This window comes from Delphinus delphis, chromosome 3 (genome assembly GCF_949987515.2).
Source record: "Delphinus delphis chromosome 3, mDelDel1.2, whole genome shotgun sequence".
Lineage (NCBI taxonomy): Eukaryota > Metazoa > Chordata > Mammalia > Artiodactyla > Delphinidae > Delphinus > Delphinus delphis.
Genome location: NC_082685.1, coordinates 144,988,663 through 145,013,913, shown reverse-complemented (window position 1 = coordinate 145,013,913; position 25,251 = coordinate 144,988,663). Strand labels below are relative to the sequence as shown.

The 25,251-nt window shown below is 47.1% G+C and overlaps 2 protein-coding genes across 2 annotated transcripts in view; one reads left to right on the top strand and one right to left on the bottom strand.

The window, feature by feature from the left end:
- The first annotated feature begins 2,425 nt into the window (after positions 1–2,425).
- RXFP3 (relaxin family peptide receptor 3) lies at positions 2,426–12,238 on the top strand. The gene is given in 6 exon segments (XM_060007195.1): positions 2,426–2,515; positions 8,852–9,133; positions 9,576–10,252; positions 10,254–10,821; positions 10,823–10,865; positions 10,868–12,238. Coding segments are annotated over 6 exon segments (1,782 nt in total). The 3' UTR covers positions 10,990–12,238.
- Positions 12,239–15,085: 2,847 nt separating this feature from the next.
- SLC45A2 (solute carrier family 45 member 2) overlaps positions 15,086–25,251 on the bottom strand; it is a 36,219-nt gene continuing 26,053 nt past the window's right edge. The window contains exons 5-7 of the mRNA XM_060009621.1: positions 24,611–24,734; positions 20,066–20,280; positions 15,086–17,668 (exon numbers count right to left, since the gene is read on the bottom strand). Of these exons, the coding sequence (XP_059865604.1) occupies positions 17,444–17,668; positions 20,066–20,280; positions 24,611–24,734 (564 nt within the window). The 3' untranslated portion in view covers positions 15,086–17,443. The remainder of the gene's footprint in view (positions 17,669–20,065; positions 20,281–24,610; positions 24,735–25,251) is intronic.

Sequence of the window (25,251 nt, the reverse complement as noted above, 5' to 3'; positions counted from 1 at the left end):
TGATACCTTAACTGAAACCTCAGGAGAGACCTTGAGCCAATGACACTATGCTGCACCTGGATTCCTGACCTACACAAACTGTGGAATAATGTTTTGTTTTGTTTTGTTTTGTTTTGCGGTAACGTGGGCCTCTCACTGTTGTGGCCACTCCCGTTGCGGAGCACAGGCTCCAGACGCGCAGGCTCAGCGGCCATGGCTCACAGGCCCAGCCACTCCGCTGCATGTGGGGTCTTCCTGGACCGGGGCACGAACCCGTGTCCCCTGCTTCGGCAGGCGGACTCTCAACCACAGTGCCACCAGGGAAGCCCAATGTTTATTTTTTTAAGCCATAAAGTTTCAGCATAAATCATTATCTCGGAAGAGATAACCCATGCAGAGAGAAGTGAATAAATGGGAAGAAGGAGATCAATTCAGGAATTTTTTGTCTTCAGGGTTTTTGTTTCTGTTCTTGAGAACAGGATAACAGGACCTACTAGATTGGGTTAGACTGGTTTTATGGGAAAATGAGAAATAAAGAATTACTCTTGGATTTTAAGCTTGAACAGTTAAGTGAATAGTAATGCCATTTACTAAGATTGAGAAAACTGAAGGAAAATCAGAAACCATGTAGAAATGTCAAGCAGCAGTTGAATTTACAACTCTGGAGTTCTGGGGATAAAAGTCTGGAAATCAGATTTGGGATAACAATAGTATCAACCTCACCCATTGTGAGCATTGGGTGAGATAATGCAGAACCTTTGGCACAGTGCACACGGTTGTTATCTGTAGTGGGTAGAATTGTGTCCCCAAAAAAGATATGTTCAAATCCTAGCCCCTGATTCCTGTGAATGTGATCTTGTTTGGACATAGGGTCTTTGCAGATGAAAGTAATTAGAATGAGGTCATCCTGGATTAGAGTGGACCCTAATTCAATGACTAGTGCCCTTATAAGGAGATAAAATAGAGACACAAAGATAGACACGGAGAGGAGAATGCCATCTGAAGACAGAGACAGAGATGAGAGTGATGCAATTACAAGACAAGAAATTACCTTCGACCCCCTCAGAAGCTAGGAGAGAGGCATGGGATGGTCTCCTTCTCGGAGCCTCCAGAAGGAACCAACTCTGCCAACACCCTGACTTCTGACTTCTAGCCTCCAGAACTGTGAGATAATACATTTCTGTTGTTTTAAGCCACCTGGTTTGTGGTAATTTGTTACAGAAACCCTAGGAAAATAATACAGCATCCAAATAAATGTGACATGTGATTGTTATCATCACTTCAATCATTAATCATACTGTGTCATTGACGTGTTTGTTGTTAATTGTCCAAACACCTAACACATTGCATTGCACATAGTAGGAACTCAATGTATAATTACGGTAGAACGAAAGATGTGATACTTGCAGATTAAGAAGAAGTAATGCAGAGTGAGCGGTGCCTGTACATACTCCAAAGGGATCTCGAGAGGATGGATCCTTTTCTCCTCTCTCTTATCTGAAAACACACACTTTGCTTTGTAGAATCCCAGACTCTATAAAGTTCTGATTATATATCTTCTCTCTAATCTGACTCTGGGAGTAATTTCCTGTTCTCTTATCTAGATCCAGCTCAAGTTCTTCTGCCCAGCAGAAATCTTCCCAGAACAAACTACCCCAAACTCACGTCCTAGACTTTATTTACCCGTTAATTATAGGTGACATTAATTGGATTATAGCTTTATATGTTTACTCAACTTTTCACATCAGTATATTATCTCTGTGATTATAAGTACCGAAACATCAGACAGTCTTTATACTTGTTTCAAAACACAGCAGAATGACTCTCTTACACATAATGAATGTTACCACATCTTTACCAGACATATTTCCTCATTGTTACATCTTGAAACCATACTTTTGGTATGAAGAAACCATCTTGAGGTCATACTTTTTATTTATATCTCCAGTGCTCATTTTCTAAGCCCCATCCCAAGGAAAATCCATCCCTACCTTGTATTCCACTTGCAAAGAAACCACAAGAATCCAGGAAGAATGCTTGAATACTCCACAAATCCGCCTGGTGGTTGTTTAGCCCCTTCTGCCAACAATGTGAACTTCAAATGAATCACCCGTGCCCTTGGAAAATCAGGTCACAATGTACAGTCCTATAACTCTTTTCCAGGCTAATTTTCTCTCCTGGCACCAATCCACTGTAGGCATGAATTCAAATGTCTTCTTTCATTCCCACTTAAATCCAGGCGATGGTTTTTAACAACTCTTCTCTAAACACTTGGAGAAGGAATTTCACAGAGGACTGCTTATCCTGCTACTAGCCTTGGCTACTCTTTTGAGGCTCCTAATCTGAGTATCTCAGCCCAACTCCTTCCACAGGGAAGTCCAGCCCACCCAGACATCCACCCAGCCTGAAGTCCAGCCCTACAATTGCCTCAGCCCGAGAGGAGATGATGCCTCCTCTTCTACAGCCTATGGTTCAAAGTTTGTTTATTGACAAAGAGGACATCAGGGAAGAAAAGAAACATTATTCCCACTCCAAGGTGAGTTCTTCCCTCTTTGAGTCCAAAGTTATCACAGTGGTTGGCATCAGAGGGAACGGAAGAGTGTAGGGAGTAGGGGGGGAGATCTGGATCTTGCACTCGCAAATGGCATCACACTTACGCTTTTGCATCAACTCAGTCTTTACTTACATTAAAATACCAAATTTTTAAATAGTAAATATGTAAATTATAACAATATTATTTTGTAATTTGTTTTTGGCATGTTTTCATTAGAGTACATATCATTATGTAAACTGTATCTATATTAGGAGGCTTAGGAAAATATTGGAGGAGTCCCAGGCCTCTCTTGATCTGTGAAGGACCCCAGGTAATGGCATATCAATATTTTCTGTATTTAGTGAAAATATTTATCACATTCTTCAAGGTCTTAGTCCTAGTAAACATATGCTCAACTTTTCTTTTTAATATTTTCTATTTGTCTCTATTATCCAGATTCAGCTTGGTGGAGATAGTTCCAGTTTTCTCCAAGAGAACTAATTTTTAAAATAGATAATAAAATTAAAATGTTCATTATGATAACTTCCTCCAAAAAAAGTCATAGAAACTTCATTTTAAGAAACTGACTTTCCTGTACCACATGTTGGCTCAGGTCTTCTTTTCTATGCTCTCTCTCCTTGAATGATTTCATCTGTTCTTATAGCTTTAAAGATCAGTCCAGTCCTAATTTGCAAGCTCCACATACCCATGTTTTCAACTGCCTGTTTGACTTCTCCAACTAGAGGTCAAAAAGGCAATATGTCCATAAGAAATCTCTTGATCTTCTACCAAAGTCTTTTCATTTTCCAGTCTTTCCATCACACTAAATGTCTGTTAACCACCTAGGATTGGAAACTACTACATATTGGAAACTACTTTTCCTCTCACCTCTAACCCCTTCCAACCCATCATCATTACCACATCCTGGTGATTCTACTGTCCAAATAAAAATTCAAGTCAGGACTTCTCTCCACCTCCACAGTCACCACCCTTAAGCTGGACTGAATGTTTATGTCCCATCAAAATTCATGGGTTGAAATCCTAACCCTCAATGAAATGGTTTTAGAAGGTGGGACCTCTGAGAGGAGATTGGGTCACGAGGATAGAGCCTTCATGAATGGGATTAGTGCCCTTATAGAAGAGACCCCAGAAAATTCTCCTGCCCCTTCTGCAATGGAGGACCCAGCATAGAAGAATAGAAGATGACCTTCTATGAACTAGGTCTTCACCAGACACCAAATCTGCCAGTGCCTTAATCTTGGACTTCCCAGAATCTGGAACTGTAATAAATAAGTGTTTGTTGTTTCCTTTACCTGGTCTCCGGTGTTTTTGTTATAGCAGCCTGAATCGACTAAGGCAAGATGCCACCATCTCCCACCTAGACTGCTGCAGTAGTCTTTTTCCAGGCTCCCAGTTTGCACCCTTCATGCCTTATAACTGTTTCACCAATCAGTATGGTCTTTATAATGTGTGAACTGGATTGCATAATTCCCCTGCTGTTCTGATTTGGACTCTCCCCAGATCAGATCCAGAACCAAAAATTCTAGTGCAAGTAGTTTATTTGGAAGGAGGCCCCTGAAGACACTGAAAGTTAAGTGTGACAGGGAACGGGAGAAGCCCAATAAGCATGTATCGTCAAACAAGTTGCCACTCTGCCAGCTAAAGCTTATCTCTAAACTCTGGGGAATAAGTTAAAACACATAATCAGAGTTACTCTGACAAAGGGACAAGGAAGCTGGGGTACCTATACACCAACCTCCATCAGTCATTTGTTGTAGGCTCCTCTGAGAGGTGAGAGTGGGAGATTAAGTCCACCTTAGGCAACACCTATAGGCAGCCCCACAAATAAGCAAAGCAGCTTCAGAGAAAGGCCACTGGGAAAGAGTCACAGGAGCTGGTATCTGAAGGTCAAGTTGGCAACTAGGGAAATGGCATGTAAGGAGGGGAGATGGGCAAGGCACCAACAGCATCTCTAAACCTACTTAGATCCCTCCGGTAGCTTGCTCTTGAGTTTCGAATGAAATCCAAACTCTCAATCATGGTCTCCTAGGCTCTGTGTGATCTGACACTTGCTCGTCCTGGTCTCATCGTGTGCCATTCCTTCCAGCATGGTCTCCCACCCAGGGTCAACTTTGGCTCTTTGCTCTTCACCTGCTGGAACAACCTACCTAAATCTGTTGGCCAACTAGTCTTTGGAGCTGGAGTAAGAGGACTTTCAACCACCTCCAGACATATTACCCTGCTGTCTTCCTTTTTAAAACAAATATTCTTCTTCTGGAACCCATGAAAACAAACTTGGGTCCACGTCTGTCTCTCACTGCCTCTGATATCGCCAGTGAGAGGCCTGCAGGAGAAGATGACACCTTTTGGCGTGGAGCTGCATATGTGGCTGGCTGATAACTCAAAAAAGTTGAAGGAAGAGATCTGGTGGGCATTGCAGGAGCTGTGACCCCAGATGCTGCCCAACGCCGAACAATTGAGCCAGCAGATCACTGAAAATGTGGGCAAGATGCAGCAGTGCCTGTTGTCCTAAATGGAAATAGCTGCTGCTTCACTTCCACCTCTGCGTCTTTGAAATCCTTGATGGTAACACTTATTCCGCCAAGATTCCTTCAGGTGGGTGGTATGGTTTTGGTTTACTATTTTGGTAGGTAGAAGCAGTTCTAGTAGCTTCTACTTGGTCTTTCCTACCTTAGTAACAAAGATAATTATTAATTCCAATGGAGACAAAAAGTTGTGAAAGAAAAGAATAACAATCATATACTATATATGGCTCAGTTGTTAACATTTACATAGTCATTACAGTGAAAATGCTGGGGACGGATCTTTCAAAAGTACAAAATAAATAAACTGGAGGGTGTCAGAAGGTTGGGAGAAGTGGAAGGAGAGGATGTGTGAGAAAAAAGCTAAATTTTCACCTTCCATGGTAGGGAGTAAACTATTAATGCCTACAATGAAAAAATAAAATACCAATATAAGTATTTCAACCAGAGTTATGCAGTATATAGCAAAAGAATCGGTTAAAAGATTCGAATGTGCCTCTGGGCAAAAGAAATATGGATGGTCCAGCTGTAGGGGAGCTGCAATTTTTTATAATAAGCCCTATGGAACCACATATCTTACTCTTAACAAATGATTCCCATTTTATTGGTGTAAGGTCGGCACTGGGCATCAATATTTTTAAGTGGTTTTAATGTGCAGGTGGCTTTATAGATGGAGGTCTAGCTTAGGTAAAAATGAAAGGTTTTTTAAATAAATCAATTCCCTGGAGTTAGACTTGGATATTCTATAGGAGTAGATAGTTAGGGGAAACTTGTAAGTTACCTTTGAAGGAATTGCCTTAGTAGGAAGATTGCATCTGAATGCAGAGTCCAATCAATAAGTGTGTCCTGTGCCCATACATGTGAAAAGTCTGAGCCCAGCACTAAGGGCAAACAACGATGATGATGATACACACTCTGCCCTGCCAGGCTGACACTCTTAAACAAGACGAGACATATTCAGAAAGAGCCACAGCACTTCTTGATAGGGAGGCATGCCTTAACAGGTGTGCTGATAGAGGGTTCTGTGATAATTGAGAGGGGAAAAGATCAATACCTATTTCTCGGAGAATTCAGAAAGCTTCCCCCCAGACAGTAACCTTTTGTCAGTAATATTAAACAGTGTAAGTAACATCGAAATATGTTGAAGTGGGGGAAGAGAGAGATGACAATAGAGGAAGAACTTGCACAAGAACATTGTTAGCAAAGGTACTAACTTGGGAAAACAGACTGACAAGTGTGGATCCTCAGTAATAAAACTTGACACACAATTAGATTAATGGGGCAGGAGGAGGGGTAACAGCTGGGTTAAAACCAACTAAAAAATCCCCTTTTAATTTTTCCATAAGGATCAACCTTATGGATCAACATACAATTTGACAACATTGTCAATTTTCCAAATTTTACGTTAGGAATTTGTATGGTAAGATTTTGGTAATATTTTAACAGTATACCTAAATGATATTTGACCATGACTGATATGCCTCTCTCTTTGAATATTTTAGATGCTGGTTGAGAAAAACATGGCCCTTGCCTTTAAGAAAAATGGTCTAAAATATCTTAAGGTCATACTGAAAAAGAACTTATTTGAAAAGGGATTTTTTCCTTCCATGACGCAGACTTAATTAAGTGATGCTATAAATTCCTGCTCACACGTGTGCTTCATTTTCAGAGAACAGATTTGGAAATGAAGAGCCTTCTAGGCCCGGAAGCACTCTGGCAGCATTCTCCGGGAGTCACACTTGGGAAGAGCCTCTCCTAGGGGCTCAGTCTGAGTCCTGCTGCCAAGTACTCAAGGCCTGGCAGACCTCAGGAGCTCATGGTCCCCCCTGTCCTACAGTGAAGAAAATATCACTACTGGGCCTAAATGTGATTTTAAGGAAACCTGTTGAGACCCCCTTCTCTTCCTTTGCTTCCAATCCTCGTATGTGATCAACCACCAGTGGACATTAATATTTCTTTGGGACTTAAATTTTTTCACATGGAGAGACAGAAAAGGAATAAAAGTTAATCCAGATGTTCCCAAACTTGGGGGAAAATTAGTATCACCTGGAAGAATGTTTGTAAAATGTAGATTGTTGAGCCCCTTTCTGACTCCACTGAGAATCAGAATCTCTGTGGCCGCATGGGGCTGGGAGGAGAGCAGCGACTTATATTGAAATATAATCAAGCTCCCCAGCTGACTCAGATATCACCTGCTCAGCACCTAGCCTCAGAATATTTGAAAACCACAATTCCTCCCACGTACACACTAGGAAACCAAGGCAAAAGGCTTTCGGGGCGTGCCCTAAGCTTCCTTGTTTTGCAACAGCACCTTGAAATATTTTTTAAACTTTTTTTAAATAAAGGAGAAATAAAAATCGGATGGAGAAAGAGCTAGTAAAAATTTGAGTGAAAAGTAAACTTGAAGATGAGGCTACTAAAGCAGGGATAAGAGATGTAAACAGAAGCGACCTGTGTATCGGTTCCGCGCAGAGCTGAGTTTCTCCAGATCAGAACTTCTCAAAGGAAGTGGTTTGGTTTGGTTTTGGTTTTGATTAAAGCCTTGGCGCCCTCTAGCGGGTAAACGGAGTAGACCAGAGACTACCGTGAAGCGTGTTCTCCGGAACTGTGTTCCCGCTTGGGAATCAAGATTGTTTCCGTTTCCCTTCATCTGTTTTGGGTACCGCGGTTTCTTTTTCACTATGCCTTTTCTATCACCTCTGCTTTCAAGGCACAAACTCTTTATCTCTGTAAGTAAAGTCACGAGCTCTGCAAGAGTGAGGACAGTTACGCGTAAGATACTTTTGTTTCAGTTTAGTCCCGGACAGTGAGGAAAACATTTCAAATTTCTTAAGTTTATCCTAAGAAATGTACATTTTACACCAGAGCGGTTGATCTGACATTTAAATAAACTTCAATTTAAGAAGTAATTCAAATGGTTTATATTGGTTCCCGTTGCCCAAAGGAACTTAAAAGATTCCTTAGAATTTACTGCCACCGGTCTGGAAAAAAAAAAAAAAAATCACCGGTTAAGAGTTCTGATTATAATAGTAGTGGAAATGGGGGGCTTGTGGCCAAAAAACAGCCTTATGAAATCCTCTATTCCAACTGCATCAAGGTAGAGTGTGGTTGCATATGAGTAAACAATCTGTTGAAGAGCTCTGGGCTGAGAGCTAAACATCTAATGTCTGTAAAGTCGGCACACCAATTACATGCTCTGCTTCGCTTCAGTTCTCAGAATACACCAAAGCAGAGGGCAACACATGAACTCAGAGATTTGTTATGTGAAGACGCTTTGAAAATCCTGACAGTCACAGACACCAATTAAAGGGGTCAGCTAATTAATAAGGGGAAGTGGAGCTGGCGTTTGTGTATTCAGGAAGAGCCCTCATCTGATTTAAGGTCTGGGCAGGAAAAAAGAGGCCACTATCATTGCTTTTAAAAAGAAAAATGGGGGCTTCGCTGGTGGCGCAGTGGTTGAGAGTCCGCCTGCCGATGCAGGGAACACGGGTTCTTGCCCCGGTCCGGGAAGATCCCACATGCTGCGGAGCGGCTGGGCCCGTGAGCCATGGCCGCTGAGCCTGCGCGTCCGGAGCCTGTGCTCCGCAACGGGAGAGGCCACAACGGTGAGAGGCCCGCGTACCGCAAAAAAAGAAAAGAAAAGAAAAATTGGCAGAAGATTGTGCATTTGGGAGTGAGAAAGAAAAAATTCTAATAGTTATGTTTGAGAATAAGAAAGGAAAAGCGATCGCAAATCAAAGCCGACTTTCTCCAGCAACATAGGAAAATAAAGGGTTACGACCATTTCCTTTTGAAGCTGAAGAGGAAAAGGGAAATTGGCCGCTGGGCTCTTCCTGCCGCGCACCTCTCCCCGCTCCCCCGCGGCGGGCGCGGCGAAGTTCAGCACCTCGGAAAGCGCCCCCTCTCAAGGCGCGGGGGTTACGCAGGCTCCCTGGGAGCCCGCGGCCTCGGTTTGGCGGGTGGGGATGCAACTCGCGGGAACGCTGCTGGCAATTCCCTGGGAGCTGACAACAGCGGAGAGACGGAGACGCGAAGCCGCGAGGGCAGCATCGAAAGCCCTGCAGAGAGTCAGAGCGAGGTAGACAGAACTCTGTTCAGAAGCCTCGTCCACGCAACTGCCGAGGAAACCGACAAAGGTATTTGAAAGAGAAGGAGAGGGCCCCCAATAGCGGCCTTGAGCGGCAGGGCGGGTATGCGCTAGTGACCAAGTGACAGCGGGAAACGCAGGGGGCAAAGTCTGACTCTTACAGTAGGGACCCGGAGACTGCCACCTTGGCCGGAGAACCTCTAGACGCCGACCGCTCGCCTTAGATGCTGTGCTCCTAGGCTCTCGAATTCCCCTTCAGAACAGACGCTCCGCGCAACTCCCGCGCCCAAGGCCAAGCTCCGCTCGGCGGGGACGCGCCTGGCGCCCTGGTCCTAGGCGCTCTCTTCCGCGTCTGCTTTGAAAACCCCCAGGCACGCCGGAACCCCGGGAGAGCTGGACTCCCTTAAGGCTTATCTCCCAAAACCTGACCTAGAGGCACCTGCGCAGGCAGGTGGCCGCTGCAGCCGCGAAAGCCACCATGAATAAGGTGGCTGGCGGGGACGAGCTCGCAGAACTCTTCAGTCTGATGCCGGACCTTCTGCAGGCGACCAACACTAGCGGCAACGCGTCACTGCAGCTCCAGGACTTGTCGTGGGAGCTGGGGCTAGAGTTGCCAGCCGGCGCGGCGCCAGGGCATCACCTGGGGGGCGGCGGCGGGGCAGAGAGCGCGGACACCCAGGCGCGGGTGAGGATCCTCATCAGCGTGGTGCACTGGGCGGTTTGCGCGTTGGGGCTGACGGACAACCTCCTGGTGCTCTACCTGATGAAGAGTAAGCAGGGCTGGCGCAAGTCCTCCATCAACCTCTTCGTCACCAAGCTGGTGCTGACGGACATGCAGTTCGTGCTCACCCTGCCCTTCTGAGCTGTGGAAAACTCCCTCGACTTCAGATGGCCTTTTGGCAAGGCCACGTGGAAGATCGTATCCACAGTGACGTCCATGAACATGTACGCCAGCGTCTTCTTTCTCACCTCCACGAGCGTGGCGCGCTGCCACTCGGTGGCCTTGGCTCTTAAGAGCCACCGGACCCGAGGGCACGGCGGGGGTGACTGCTGCGGCCGGAGCCTGGGGGACAGCTGCCGCTTCTCCGCCAAAGCACTGCGCGTGTTGATCTGCGCTGGCCTCGCTGCCCAAAGCCATCTTCTCCACCACGATCAAGGTGATGGGCGAGGAGTTGTGCCTGGTGCATTTCCCGGACAAGTTGCTAGGCCGCGACAGGCAGTCCTAGCTGGGCCTCTACCACTTGCAGAAGGTGCTGCTGGGCTTCTTGCCGCCGCTGGGCATCATCAGCCTGTGCTATCAGCTGCTGGTGCGCTTCATCTCCGACCACCGCGTGGCAGGGACCGAAGTAGGAGCCTCAGCAGCCGGGGGAGGCCTGGCCAGAGCCAGCGCCCGGAGACGCTCCAAGGCCACCAAATCAGTGACCGTCGTGGTCCTATCCTTCTTCCTGTGCTGGTTGCCTAATCAGGCACTCACCACCTGGAACATCCTCATCAAGTTCAACTTGGTGCCCTTCAGCCGAGAGTACTTCCTGTGCCAGGTATACGCGCTCCCGGTGAGCGTGTGCGGGGCGCACTCCAGCAGCTGCCTCAAGCCCATCCTCTACTGCCTCGTGCGCCGCGAGTTCCGCAATACGCTCGAGAATCTACTGCGTCGCCTCGCGTCGCCTTCTCTCACTAGCAATGCGTCCTTTCTCCGCCGCCACCAAGCCGGAGCCCGAGGACCAGACCGGCAGGCCCTGGCGCCTCTCCACCAGGCCGCGGAGCCCGACATGCTCTACTCTCCGCCCGGCGTGGTGGTCTACAGCGAGGGGCGCTACGACCTGCTGCCCAGCAGCTCCGCCTACTGACGCAGGCTGAGGCCCGGGGTACGCAGGAACTGCCAAGTGGCCTTCCCTCGGCGGAAAAGAGTAGAGCGGATTAGAGGATGCTGGGGGCCCCCGGATCAAGAGGTAGGAGGGACGAGGAGAGAGAGAAACACAAAAGAGCAGCCTACGAAGTGGCCAGGGGACCTTCTCCGGCGAGGGGAGGCTGCGAACCCAGGTGGAGAGAGGAAGGTGGCAAAGTGGCCGAGACCAGCCTCAATGGACCAAGCCACCAGCCTCCGTCCCCCTTGTCTCCACACACACCCCTTCCTCTCCTTATGCTGTCAGCGCTGGGCTGTGTGGGACGCCCAGAAGCCGAGAAAGGCATCAGGAATGTAAAGCAGTTCGGGGACAAGGAAGAGGGCCTCAGCCAAGTGGTGCGCAGACAACTGAGAGCACTTATTTCAGCGACTACCCACCCCCGCCCCAGCTCTTGAAGGGGTCCTCAAGGTGCACCCAGTCGGGTAAGCCACTCACAAAACCTTTGCACCTTGGCTCCGGGGCTGCCCAGGCGCGAAGGCCTGATTTGCTGCTTGGCTGGGCGGAGAGCCTAGAGTATGGGACCAAGAAACTTCTTCGGAGTTAGAAGGAAGGAGTGACTATCTTGGTCCGCCCTCAGGGGAAATGCACCGCGAGAGAGCCACCTCCCGTGGCGCGTATGGTTTGTCACTTGGGATGGGGAGAGCGGACACACGCGGAGCCCGACTGAGACCCTGCATGGCCTCTGCGCTCATAGGTCGCCGAGACCAAAACCCTCCGGCGTGCGTGTGAGAGCCCCTTCGCGGAGGAGTGGAGTCTCTGCGGGAGGGAGCGGACGCAGTGTAGTTCGAGGGGCTGAATAGAGAGACCTCTTCAGGCTACGACCCCTAAAGGAGAAAGGGGGCTCTCTGGGTCCCCCAGCAGCGACTGCGCCGCGCGCTGGAAGCTGGGCGTCTGGGTTCCCCTGAGAGCCGTGTGGGTACCTGGAGACACTCCTTGCGTTCGGGTCTGCGCGCTGCAAGTGAGCTGTGCCCAGGAGCAACTTGAACAGGTCTGAGTAGACAGGCTACTGGGACTGGGGACTCCCCTGCAGCCTCTCCCCCTTCACTCTTTGGCAGTCGGAATGCCGGTTTGATTGAGGCTCTGGGCCAGCAAGTAGGGGGATCGTTCGGCCGCGTTTTTCGTTGGCTTAGATGGAAGATTAAGAGATGCTGTAGAAAGGTGGTTCCTGAAACCCAAATTCCTGGAAGCTGGCGTCTGATCTTTCAAGGGGGAGTTGTGGGGTGGGAAGGGGAATGGGAGACTCCGGTAAAATCTGTCCTAAAGGGAAAAGAGTACCGAGAGTCTGTTTTGAGGGGATCGCCAGGATTTCAGGTGTGGGGTTTCTTATTGTTCATAACATTGAGGAGAGAAGGCAGGGAGTCAGAATTCCCACAGGACTCTACCTTAACCAAGTTCCATTCATTCTAAGGAGTGGTCAGCACGTTGACATGCGTGATGAATTCTTCCTTAAGCCCCAGTGTATGGGACCATCTGAAGGGTGACACGTTTCTCATAACAATTCCGTTCCGGTCACGGCACAGTAGTCCTTTCCTGAGGCTGCTCAGAGTGGGGATCGAACGATCTACCCATCCAGCTGCCAGTTTTGACCGAGGTGCTACGGTTGTTCTCTTTGGCGACCTAGTTTGGGATCAAAACACAGGTAATGTAGGCACCTACTGTGTGTTTATTTTAATACCATAAATAATCATTATACAAACATGTCTGCTTAAAGAGCCTCTGGAACTGTCAATCGTTTTGTGATTTTGTTGGAAATTCCCAGTAGCGTCTGAGATTTAAGGCTGCAAATGTGAACTGCACGGCCCCAGCGTCCCTGGCCCTGCTTTCCGTTAACACACACAGTGCAAACACTCAGGCCTTGCCACAAAAACAAAAGCTGCCTCGCATCCTCAATCCTGAGTAGCCTTGAGAAGTTACCTTTTTCAGAAAACAGAAAAATGCTTTTCTTTAAAAGTAGTCAAATCAGTCTCTCTTTGCCCTTTAGAAAGAAAACTTACTGATATTGATATTGAGGACCCATGGGCTAATAAAAATTGAACTGTAAGCCCTCCATGTCTCCAAAATACAAAATAAATGAACAAGTAAACACCCACAAAGAACAAATAGTAGCATGGTAGTGTATCTCTGTGTAACGCTGGTATTAGACATTTACAGAGAGATTCTCTTTATTAAAGCAACTTGCCTTTTCAATTTGGACAATAGAATAATGTGTGGGTAGCCCAGGATTTTGGGGGAAATATGTTGAAGTGTGTGCTTCTGGGCACTAGAAAAACAGAAGGGGCTAGGGGCAAGGACTTCGTGAAAATACTCTATGAAACGAGTCATCTCGTCCCCACCCAAACCCGAGGACGCCTGAGAACACGGCTAGAGGGAGCAAAGACTAAGATTTCTGTCTGTCACAAGGACAAAAGCATCAACAAGGAAATGGTCAAATCCAGTGGACATCAGCAATTTATTTTTTGAATGCGTGTTGCGTGCCTAGCTCTATCCTGAGTGCTGGGATCACAAACACATTCCTGACGTTTAGAAGGGGACAGCGCCATGCACACAAGGCAAATGAGTCATGGGACAGTGAGTTGAATGTCATAGTAAGGGCTAAAAGAAAGTGCTATCTACAGGAACACAGGGATGGAAAGCTGGATTCTCCTGGGGGATCAGAGACTTCCTGGCCAAAGCAGTATTTGAGTTGGACCTAGGAATATAGGTACACTTTAGATGGGCAGATCTGCCAGGTGAGACGGGGGAGTGGGCACAGAGAGAGGGTGTCTGAAGCTGAAGAAATGCAGTGATGAAAGGCTTTGAGGTTGGAATGCCAGGTGCATGGTGGGGGAGGGAAGCAAAGCCGTGTGGCTTCCCTTTCTCCTGCAGGATGTCCTAGGATTTCTGTGAAGAATGTAGATATCCCTATACTTGCTTTATTTGTCTGGGAATGAGACATTTTTATCTCAGAGAGGATATGTCATTGGTACACTAAGAACAAGTACTTAGGTTCCCAAAGGTGGTTAAAGGCTTTTGAAACTGGGTTCTATTCACTCATTCAAACTTCAGTGAAGTTAAGGGAGTAAAGTATTTGAATATTTGAGTGTGACTCTGTGTGTGTGTGTGTGTGTGTGTGTGTGTGAGAGAGAGAGAGAGAGAGAGAGAGAGAGAGAGGCTGTGTGCTCTAGCTCCCTTCTTCATCCCATAACCCATCCAGTGTTCCATCTGCAAAGAGCTTCCCCTGTAATAAAGACCAGGCCCTGATGCCCTGTGGTTGGTCAGAGATGACTACTCTTGACTTCTTGGGGGGTCCAGGTAAGAGGACCCTCAGCTGTAGGTCACCCTCCCAGCTCACCCAGTCATTCATTTCAAAATCTTTAATCACCTGAGCAGTCCTTGGAGAAATGATCAGGAAATAAACACTGAACTCAGCACATAATTCCATTTCCACAGCTTGCAGAGGTCAAGAAGAGGTAGGTGAAGCAGGAGAGGCGGCTGGGTGCTGTTTCTTTCGTAATGCTGGGTGCTGTGTCACGTGGGGTCCTGGAAGCCCTGGCTTCACCCACACTGTGGGGTTGGGGGCAGGTGTTCTCCCCAGTCACTCCTCTAAGTCAGTCATGACCCTGCTGTGCTCAGATGGATAACGTGAGGCGAAGAGGGAGGAAGGAAGACTGGGGAAGATGGAATATTTTGCATGTGAATGTGGTAACTTCATTTGGGAGTGAATACACTAGTAGAAGGCAGGGGGACCCGATTGGGGGGCAGAAAATAAGTGCCGCTGTGGAGAGGAGGAAAGCAGGGCTCAGAGGTTGATAAGTGAAGCAATAGCACGCTCAGCTCTGAGGAGAAAGCTCAGCCCAGTCTGGAAAAAGTTAATCTGGAGAAAATGGGATAAACTGTGGGAGCCCAGAGAGCCTGTTGCCGGATGAGCAAGCTGCGTGTCTTGCAGGAGGCAGGAAGGGGTGACCGCTGCGGTGTAAATCGCTGCCTTCCTTCCCCTCACCTCCCCCCAACACACACAAACCAGAAGTGCCCAGATCCACAGGGGTGCCCCCGACGTGCCGCCCCACACACGCTAGCACTGCCCCAGCCACGACCCAAGAGCAGCAGAGATCAGGTTCGTAAAACAAAACGGAGGCAACCAAGAGAACTGCAGCAGCCTGGAAGCCCACAAGTGGTGAGAGGAGAGTGAGTGTGAGAGAATACAGCCCCAGCCTGAGACCACTGGAGCAGCTGGGAAGGAGAGGGAGGCTGCCACGCGGTGACAGTGGATCTGGCCCTGCCCTTCGGCTGGTACTCTTTGGTACTCCCCTCAGACCCGGGCAGCCAGGACCCCTGCCCTGGCTCTGATTATTAGGGGGCACTGCTCTGTCCTCCCCTCCCACCTGGACCCCTTCCCACATGGCAAGGAATCCAGAGCCGCCTGGAGCCTGAACTCCACACCCACACCTTCTAGATTATGCTCCGGTGCCCAAGACGTCAGAATTCCCCATCTGAGTGGCCCTGAGTCTACAAGGGCTCCGGCGGTCCTGTCCTTCGGAAGGTGAACGACACCGCTGAGCCTCTGCACACTTAGGTGCGAGGGGAGGCTGAGGGCGGCTGTTTGAAGGTGTGGTCGAGGCTGGAGGGGTTGGGAAGGCTGTGGGTGTGCAGGTGCCCAGGTGCATGCAAGGGCCCTCACAGTGCTGGGTGGGGCTAAGGGTGGGGGGAGGAGGGATGGGCCTTCATCAGCGTTCTCACCCCGGGCCCCGGAAAGCAGAAGTTGGGAGTGGGCCTGCACCCCTTTTGCCCCCAGCAGTTTTGCGAAAGAGAACCCAAAGAACCCCCAGAGCACGGTTCCTCTTCTCGGAACCCCTACCCCCGAATGAGCTGACACTGCAGGGGCCTGGCCACTCTACCAAACCATCCATCCTGCTACACAGGAGAAAAACCAGAGAACAGCCCAAATCCCCACGTTCCTGTTCTCAGAGCAGCTCGTTTCCTTTCTCCAAATTCCCTTCGAACATGGGAGGTTTTGATAAGCTAGAAATTCACCTGAGGCAACAACTACACTACCAGACTCTAAGATGAGGCAGGAGGAAGAACCACAAACATTTTTTTAACTTGTAAAAACATGGGGGCAAATCATTCCGCACCACTCAGGCACATCCGGTGTTATTCAGACAAACACTCATGAAAGGCTGGGGATGGAAGGATCGAGGTCTGGGAGAGCAGGACGGTGAGCCTTCAAAAATAGTGACAATGGCTGTCATTTTTCTAGTGCAGACCAACTGTCAGCCCAAGCGCTGCTCTTACCGGAAACAGCAGAGCCGGAGCGCCTGGGGTCGAGGCCCAGCTCTGCCACTTAGGAGTTGTGTAGCTTCAGACGAGTTCTGTAATGCCTCTCTGCCTCAGTTTCCTCATCTGTAAAATGCAGATCAGTAACAGCAGCCTCTCTCAAGATTGCTGTGTTAACACAGGTTAAACGCTGAGAATGGTGGTAAGCACTCCGTAAGTGTTAACGTTATTACAAATGGTCGCAACTCTCTGGGGTAGGAATTATTACCCCAAATGTGCAGATGAACGAGTGTGGCTTGGGTGGGTCTGTAGTTTGCTGGGGAGCAGCAAAGCCAGGATCCCAAACCAGCCCGGCTCTAAAGCTCATGGTCTCTCTATTAAACCATGCTGACCTCTGGCTGAGAAAACGGCTTCACTTGGAGAAGAGAAATGGAAGGCAGTTCTTTGAAAGGCTTCCATAGAGACTCCAGCGGCTGGCACAAAAGTGCAGACTGGAGAGAAAGATTTTTACTGTGTCAATAAGATGAGCTCTTTCAAAAGTAGCAAATCCTCTAGCATGAGATGTTCAAGCAGGGATATTATAAATTAGCACGAATTATGAACGAGTTAAATATGAATTAAAGATGACTGAATTAATATCTTTAAATAAATCATTGGCAATATTTTGAGTTACAGTGAATTTGACGAAAAATATTATTCCCCCCCGCCAACTATACATGGACAGCAGGTTTTAAAAAAAAATCACATCACAGCATAAATCCCAGCATCACAGGGACGTGCTAGTCTGCTTCTCAGGTTTCGTCAAGGCCTGAAATGCCCTGTGGAAAACAGACCCTGCCTCTCCATTCCGCTGCACTGAGACGGAGGGAGAAAGGCCCGGGGAGGTGCCGTCACCCACACTTGCCCTTTGCCCCCAGTGAATGGAGGCATACCCAGTCTCTCCTAAGACAAATGATGCCTGAAATAGGGAAACGGATGTGCAGAGGGCTGGCTGAGAGTGAGGAGTGGGCAGATCACCGCAGTTGAAGTCGTAACACGCGGCATCCCATGGGCAGATACGAACAGTGCAGAGCTAAAGAAAAGATCGATCTCCTGCCGTGTGCTCCACTGTGTCTGGGATTAGGAACGATGTCTCTTTATTGACCTAATCCATATATCTAACAAAGAGAGCCACAAAACAACAGCCAATCAGTGACACCGCAGAGGCTGTGATCACCACGACGATGACGCTCCCGGCCATGTTGACCAGAAGGCCCAGGCCGCCTCCAACCAGGATCTGAGCCAGCTGCACCATGCAGGTGAGGGCGGCGCAGTCCACGCCCTGCCCTCTCACGCTGCCGTCCGGGCCCCCGCACCGGGCCTGCTGCCTCTGCAAGGGAAGCACAGGAACAGCGTTTGATCTGCACCAACTGTCCTTCAGGGCAGAAGGCAGCAAGCAAACTTCTTCTCTAAAAAGCCAGGTAATAAATACTTGCAGCTTGTGGGTCGTTGATCTCAGCTGCAACTATACCACTCTGCTGTTGCAGCGCAAAAGCAGCCGCAGAACGTAAACCAGGTGGCCTTCCAACAGAATTCTATGACACGGGTATTTGACTTTCATGTAAGTTTCCCCTGTCACAAATATTATCCTTCCACTGATGTTTTAAAAATCATTTTAAAATTGTCAGAGAATTCCTAGAATTCCTGTCGTGTCTGTACACGACAGACTGTACAGAAAAGCAGGTGTCAGACCACGTTCGGCCGAGAAGACAGTTTATCAACTCCTGATTCAAGCTCCACCCCCCGGCCTGCACCTTTCTTCCCCACCTGCCACGAAGTCTTAAATTCCACCGTTCACACCTATGGGAGTTAAATGGTTAAGAACGCAAAATTATCTCTTCAATAAATCAATAAGTCAATAAATACAATGCGGTAGAAGCTCAATAAGTCTCCCATTCCTCCTCTTCCCTAGTGGTTACGGTTCAAACATTTTCAGAAGGATGTTGAAGCACAGGTATGTGTAGGGGGAGCAACGTAAAAAGCAATTCCACCTTTCAAAATACGGTTGCTTTTTGCTTAGTAGATTCATATTTGATTAGTTTGATATTTGGTCGGAACTGGTTGATAACATTGCCATTTATTGGGTATCATATATGTGCTAGGCCTTGTGCAAGGCTCTTTCACATACCTTCCTTCATTTCACTCTTACCACCTCCCTCGATGCACACATCATAATCATTAGCCCCGTGATAACAATAATACTACTACCTACCATTTTCTGAGTCTTTGCCAGGTGCCAGGTAGGCATTATGCTAAGCGGATTACCTACACTATCTGGTTTCATTTAATTTTCCGACAACTCTCTAAGGTGGGTGTATCATTCCCACTTCATTGATTAGAAAACTAAGGCTCTGAGAGTTTGAATGATAATTCCTTAAATGAGAAAAAATCATTGTGCAGGAAAACGCACATTATCCTTTGAATAAGAAAGGGAAAATAAGAAAACGGATCCATAATCGCTGGATTTTCATTAAAAGATACTGGAAAAATAGACAAAGACCTGATGGGAGTGGTTACATGTAGGAGCCCAGGGTGGGGAGGCGAGGGAGGGGATGCACACGTACATGTATATCACTGTGGCTGTTGAACGACGTGATTGTATTATCCCATCTAAACATGAACTCATTTTGAGTGATATTTAATAAATAAATGAGTAAGATCCCCAGTGTCACATAGCTGTCAGAGGGGGGCGGGGCAGGATTTGAATCCAGGGTTCTCTGAGTCCAAAGCCTCTGTCTTTGGGGCCTAGTACCATCCAACTCCCTCGTGGAGGGATAGTTCTTTATGACAGCTGTCTCTTTAGCAGCAAAGCACCTGCCATGCATTGAAACATTAGTGACCATGTCTGCCAGGGAAGAGGACAGCTACGACTCTTGTTTAAAAGGTTTTAACACCCGGTGCAACTCTCTCCTGCTGTGTTTACCAGATCAAATGATGAAAAAGAAGGCCAGCGTTGCGGTCACATGGACGCGTGTTCAGCGTTTTTGCAGTTTCCTACTGTGATGGATTAAGCTACTAGCCATCTCTTTAACTTTTACAGTTAAAGAAATGTAAGCCTATTTTCAGGGGGAAAAGTTGCATATCTGGATAAGAAAACGTGGTAATCTTAGAGCAGAAATACCAAACCTAGTGCTTTTTTAGGGCAGCATAGGGTCTTGCCCTCTGGCTTGAGCTCCTAGATGGAGATGGGGTGGGCCTCCCTTGAGGCAGCTGGTGAGATGACCACCTGCGACCAGCTTTCCTCCCTGCACACAGGGCATGACTTACCAAAACCCGGACTTCCAAGGAAAACGTCGCTCAACCAGTAACTCCCGGAAATTGCACCAGGCACCTCTGCAGTGGTTGAGGGCCTGGGCCCTCGTTGTGGCATCCAGAAACACTGCAGGTATGCTGGACATGTCATGAGCCCAGAGTTCCCCTTGCTTTGTCTCTGTGTGACTGTGGGCTGGTTTCTCAGCATTACCAACCTCACCTTTCCTAATCTGACTAATGGGAGTAATGGTACCTGCCCGACTGCTCCCAGGTGCACAGGGCTTCAGAGTAAGGAGGGGGTGGGCTGGAAAAGTGGTCAGGCCTTGGCTAGACCATCATTACATCTGGCTGGACATCTTAGTGCTGCTGTTTCAAGAAGCCCTGTTCTCCAGCTCTGCTCTACATTTTCCTAGCAAGCTCCCCCAGCCTCCAGGTGAGTCCGGACGTCACTCGGTGCAGAGGTTCAACAACACACCTGCTCTTCCTGCTGCTCACGGTGGTATGCGGTGAGGAGGTTAAAAGGCACGGTGTACAGGGTGCTGGACATCACGCCAAACAAGGTGCACATGACCAGGCTGGAGTAGACATTCGGGAAGAGCCCGATGACGCCCGTCCCCAGGCCAAACAGCAAATACCCCATGAAGTAAAGACCCTTTAATCCGATGTAGGGAACCAAAGCTTTCTGAAAGTCTGTGTGTGGGGAGAAGAGAGGGAGAAATTACAGCTGGCAGTGCCTCACATCATCTCATAATTTCAGACAACCTTTCCTTTTGAAGATTCACTTTTTTTAGCCTTCCTTTAACACTGAGTCAGGAACAGAAGAACCTCCTTATCTGTGCTTGAAAACAGCTGGCTTTTGGAATAAGTTTTGAATCCTTTGTGTAAAGAAAAGCTGGAGATTGCCTTGCTGGGTTGATTTTCTTTTCTGCAGGGAAGGACCAGGCACTGTGTACTGGGGAGCTGAATAGCAACGGGATGCAAAAGAGGCGATTGAAAAGCCCGCCTTGGTTATGGGACCCTGGGGCAGCAAGCCATGGAAGAAAAGCGGGTATCTTTCCGATTCACAGAGATCTAGCCTAACAAGACCAAAATGACAATCCAGGTCTCTATTAGCCCCACAGCCCAAAGTCAGGTTGGAGGAAATTAACACAACCAGATTGCACAGAATGATCCAACTCATTCAGTTTCTTTGCCCCACCTAAATGTCATCTGCACAACCTGAGAAGGAAGTAAAGAACATACATCACCTGTAGATGCTCTCCCTGCCTTGCCAGCCCTTCCCAGGCTGGTCAGGGGGTCCTCCCCCTCGCTGGTGCCTTCACCCTCTATGGGCAAGTTCCACAACTTCTCAAAACCTCAGCTTCCTCATCAGAAAATGGAACTAACAAAACCCTTCTTGGTGGTTGTTATCAGGATCAAATGAAGTAAAATGTCTAGGAAATCACCCAGCCCGGTGCCAAGCACACAGAAGACACCCAGTTAATGGTGGCTATCATTACTTCAATAAATACAGAGCTTGCTGAATATGGTTGACTCTTAACTGGGGTCCCCTCCCAGCAGGTAAACTTGGCTTGCTCATAAAGAACTCATGGTAGAGCTCATTTTTTAAAATTGGAAATACAGCTTTAAAACATTTTACTATGTTTTCCACCACAGTAGGGAAAAATCCCTAAAAAAAACCTTTATCTTCCTCTTTTAATTGGTTATTATTTTTTTACTTTTTATTTTATATTGGAGTATAGTTGATTAACAATGTTGTGATAGTTTCAGGTGTACAGCATAGTGATTCAGTTATACATATATATGTATCCATTCTTTCTCAAATTATTTTCCCATTTAGGTTGTTACATAATACATGTCAATCCCAAACTCCCTAACTATCTCTCCCCCCTCCCCCTTCCCCCCCGGCAACCATAAGTTCTTTCTCTAAGTCTGTGAGTCTGTTTCCCTTTTGTAAATAAGTTCATTTGTATCATTTTTTTTTAGATTCCACATATAAGTGATATCATACGATATTTCTCTTTGTCTGACTTACTTCACTCAGTATGACAATCTCTAGGTACACCCATGTTGCTGCAAATGGCTTTTAATCCGTACTTTCCTTGTCTTTCCTCTGCCCCATTCTACTGGAACACATGGACCCAGGGGATACACAAATGATAGATACTAGAAATGTGCCTATTCAAGAGTGAAATTTTCCATATCTGTTCAAATAATTATTGGATTTACATTGCATAGACAAGAAACCTAATATTTATTACATTTGTATCAATTATGGAATTCTGAAAATGTTAAATGGGCAACAGTGCTTCCTCTGTTAAATTCATGCCATGCTTGGAGGGCTGTTGCCAAGGTTGAGAATAAAAGCAGTATAAATTTAGGTCAGTTTCTGTTTGCTTAATGATTACATTTATGCGGAAAACGTCATCTAAGTTGTCTCAGTACCTAAAAGATAACCATCAGTATTCATTAGGGAAATGCTCTCACTACGTGTACAGGCCAGCCAGGAAGGAGGCAAAAGAGGATAAAGAGATATTTGGAAACATAACTAACTTCACTACGAAGATGGAAAGTCTCGCAAAGAATGCTTTATTCATAAAGAGAAAGCAGTAAGTTTAAGGGCCAAGTTGACTTGTCCTCTGCTGGGTCTGACGCCAACTCATACTGTGCCTCTCCTTAGGATTGTACGGAAATGACTGATTTAAGCCCCAGCTATGGATAGTAGTGTATGATATGAACAATTGGCTGTATTTCAGTACTCAGCGTGGCTATACTCATTGACCTAAGTGTGCCTGCTGTGCAAAGGAGCTTAAAAACAAGTCCGGAAAAAAAAAAAAAAAAAAAAAGTCCGTTATCACCATTCCCCATGCCCCGCCCAGCAGCCAGATAGCCCTGCTAAGCTCTGTCTGGATAGAAATTCTGGGTCTGTGCCTGATGTTATGTGATGAGTCCAGAACGCAGGGTTATCTGGTGTGCTCTGGAATTGAGGGAAATGATTGATTCTGCCCAGAGTGGGTTGGAGTGCAGAGGGAAAGACTTGAAAGATTGCACAGAGAGGGACATATTGGAGTTGGGTCTGGGTGGGGAGGTAGAAACAGCAGTTCGGGTGGAAGAAACCAAAAGCAAATACATAGAGGTGAGAACGTCCGTGCAGTGGGTCACTGGAGGAGTTCCTGCGTGGGAGTGACAAAGGTCCAAGTGTGAGCCCGGCCAAACTGTGAATCCCGGAGTGCCCAGATCAGGACTTTTACTCTATCTTATGGGCACGAGAGCCCCTGAAGATCCTTGGGTAGGGCTGGTTGGTATTTTATAAAGAAAATTTTAGTTCTAATTCACAGTGATAGGGATCCCATAGATTTATGCATTAATATAACTTTGGAAAATTATTCATATAGTAGGTATTCTTTATACACAGGGATTTTAACTGGAAAAGCTCTAAAAAATAACATGCTTTTGATTTTCAAATGCCATGAAATTCATACAGGAACTCAGACTAGACTAATGGAAGGGTCCCTAGAAGGGAATTTTTTGAGGAAAACAAGTTAAACTTGACACAAAATTCAAATACTAATGACTTTTAGAAAAATGTTTTCCTCTTACAAGAATGAGAATAGTGGTAAATATTCCCCCCACCTCTTGAAAGCACAAAGGGATTGAGATGGATAATTTATTAAATCCTTTCAGTCTAACACTCCCTGATTCTAGGTAGTTGAAATCGTCCTCCTGGAGTTTTCTTTTCTTTTCTTTCCTGTTAGTATATGTGCTGCCGAAGCAAGCAGCCTGGAGTTTCCTTAATTCGTTCACTCTAAGGGGGAAAAATGGGTTTGCTGAGGAAACGTAAGCTTTAAGCCACCACTACTTGGTTACCATACATTTGAAAGTAATGAATTTTATGGTTTTATGATGATTGGGCTCATGAATATGCTTATATTAGGTCCCCTTTTCCCAACTGTGCTATACTTTGAAGAGATTTTTCTTGACCTCGAAGCAGGTTTCCCACTGTGCTATGGCTTAGCAAAGGGCTAAATGCCAGACTAGGGGTCATCATAGATATTCAGCCTCCATCCCCACAAGAAGCACGGTTCAGTGACAGAATGATGCCCTGAGAATGGTAACAGGGATTGTCCCCAACGCCTCCCCCCCAACCTCGGCCATACCCTGCTGTCCCCTGGGCCTGTCCAAAGCCTGGAGCTCTGCCCTGGGGACCAGCTATTCTCCCCACAATGCCGGAGAAGCTCTCAGATTTCCACTCCAAATGCGGGACCTGCATACGTTTTATAGGCCAGAGTTTTTACTTAATTCAATGTGTACAGCCCTTGGAGACTTCCAAATTAGCCAGCACAAAACAAGCCTGTGTGATGCCCTAGAGTTGGAGTACATCCGTTTGGACTTATTTAAAACCAATCCCAGAATTCCCTTTGTTTACAGTGTCCTCACAGGTAATCTTAGCCAAGGGGGGTTAACAGACTCCAGACCCCATGGAAAGCTGGTGTCTGAGAAGGTAAGCTGTTGTTCTCAATCCGGAAGAGTGGCCCTGTTACATACCCGCCCATCTGAGCTGAAGTTATTTTATATGTTCATTTTGTCACCTAGCATATTAACCATCCCTCATTTTCTGTCAAGACTGATAAGCACATCTATGAAACGCTACCAGTGCCCTTATTCCAGCAGAACACAGACCTAGCGTTAATCAGTAATCTTGGCTGTGACTACCCCCCATCCATCCAATACTTCACCATATTGTTTACAAGATTTCCTGTTACTTTCCAACGTATTTTGATTAGGATCCCACCGACTGCAAGTACAAAGTAATCACTGAGGAAAATGATACCCAGAATTCACTAGGGAAAAGGCTACTTGATGCGGTCCTTTCTAAGGAAATAGTTTTTCCTGACCTCCATATATATTTATCAAGAATCTGGCATCTTAGAGAGCAAACAAATAAATATAGAAATACAGATGTATAAAATCCAAGATTCCGCCAGCCCGTAGAAGACATCCTTAGGAGGAGGAGACTCACAAGAATAAAGTGAGGAAAACACAGAGTTGATGCACAAACCCCAACATCCAACCTCGACCCCTCTTTGGTAGATGAGGAACTCTGTGGAGTTGTGTGCGCTGTAGGGGTCCCCGTGGTACACGATCTGCAAGAGAGATGTGGGGCCATTGAGTTACCAGTGCAGGGTGGTAAGGACCCCTTCTCACACGTTCTGCTTCTTCACCCCCTCCTGGGGCTCAGACCTCATTCTCCCATGAGCACGTCACCCTTTCATCCTTTCACACCTCCATTCAAGGACCCTCAGGAGGTCTTAACGCATAAAGTCTAAACAACATCCCCCTGGATTTTTAACACCCCTCCTTCTGCCTAACAGCTGGCTCTACCCGCCATAGGCAACCCGGCCACCCATATTCTGGTACAACCAACAGGCTTCTGACTCATCTCTACACATGCCATTCCTACGCCTGCCTAGAATGTTTTCTCCTTCACCCCTCCCTCTCCAACTCCTTCTCACCTTTCAAGATCCAAATCACACTGCACCTCCTTTATTAAGCCTGCTGTGACCGCTACAGTTCACCTTGACTTTTCTTCCTTATTTGTTGTATTTGATCAAGTACTGGTCCCATCGCATAGTGTCCTCTAGTTGTGTAGGGTGTAGTAAC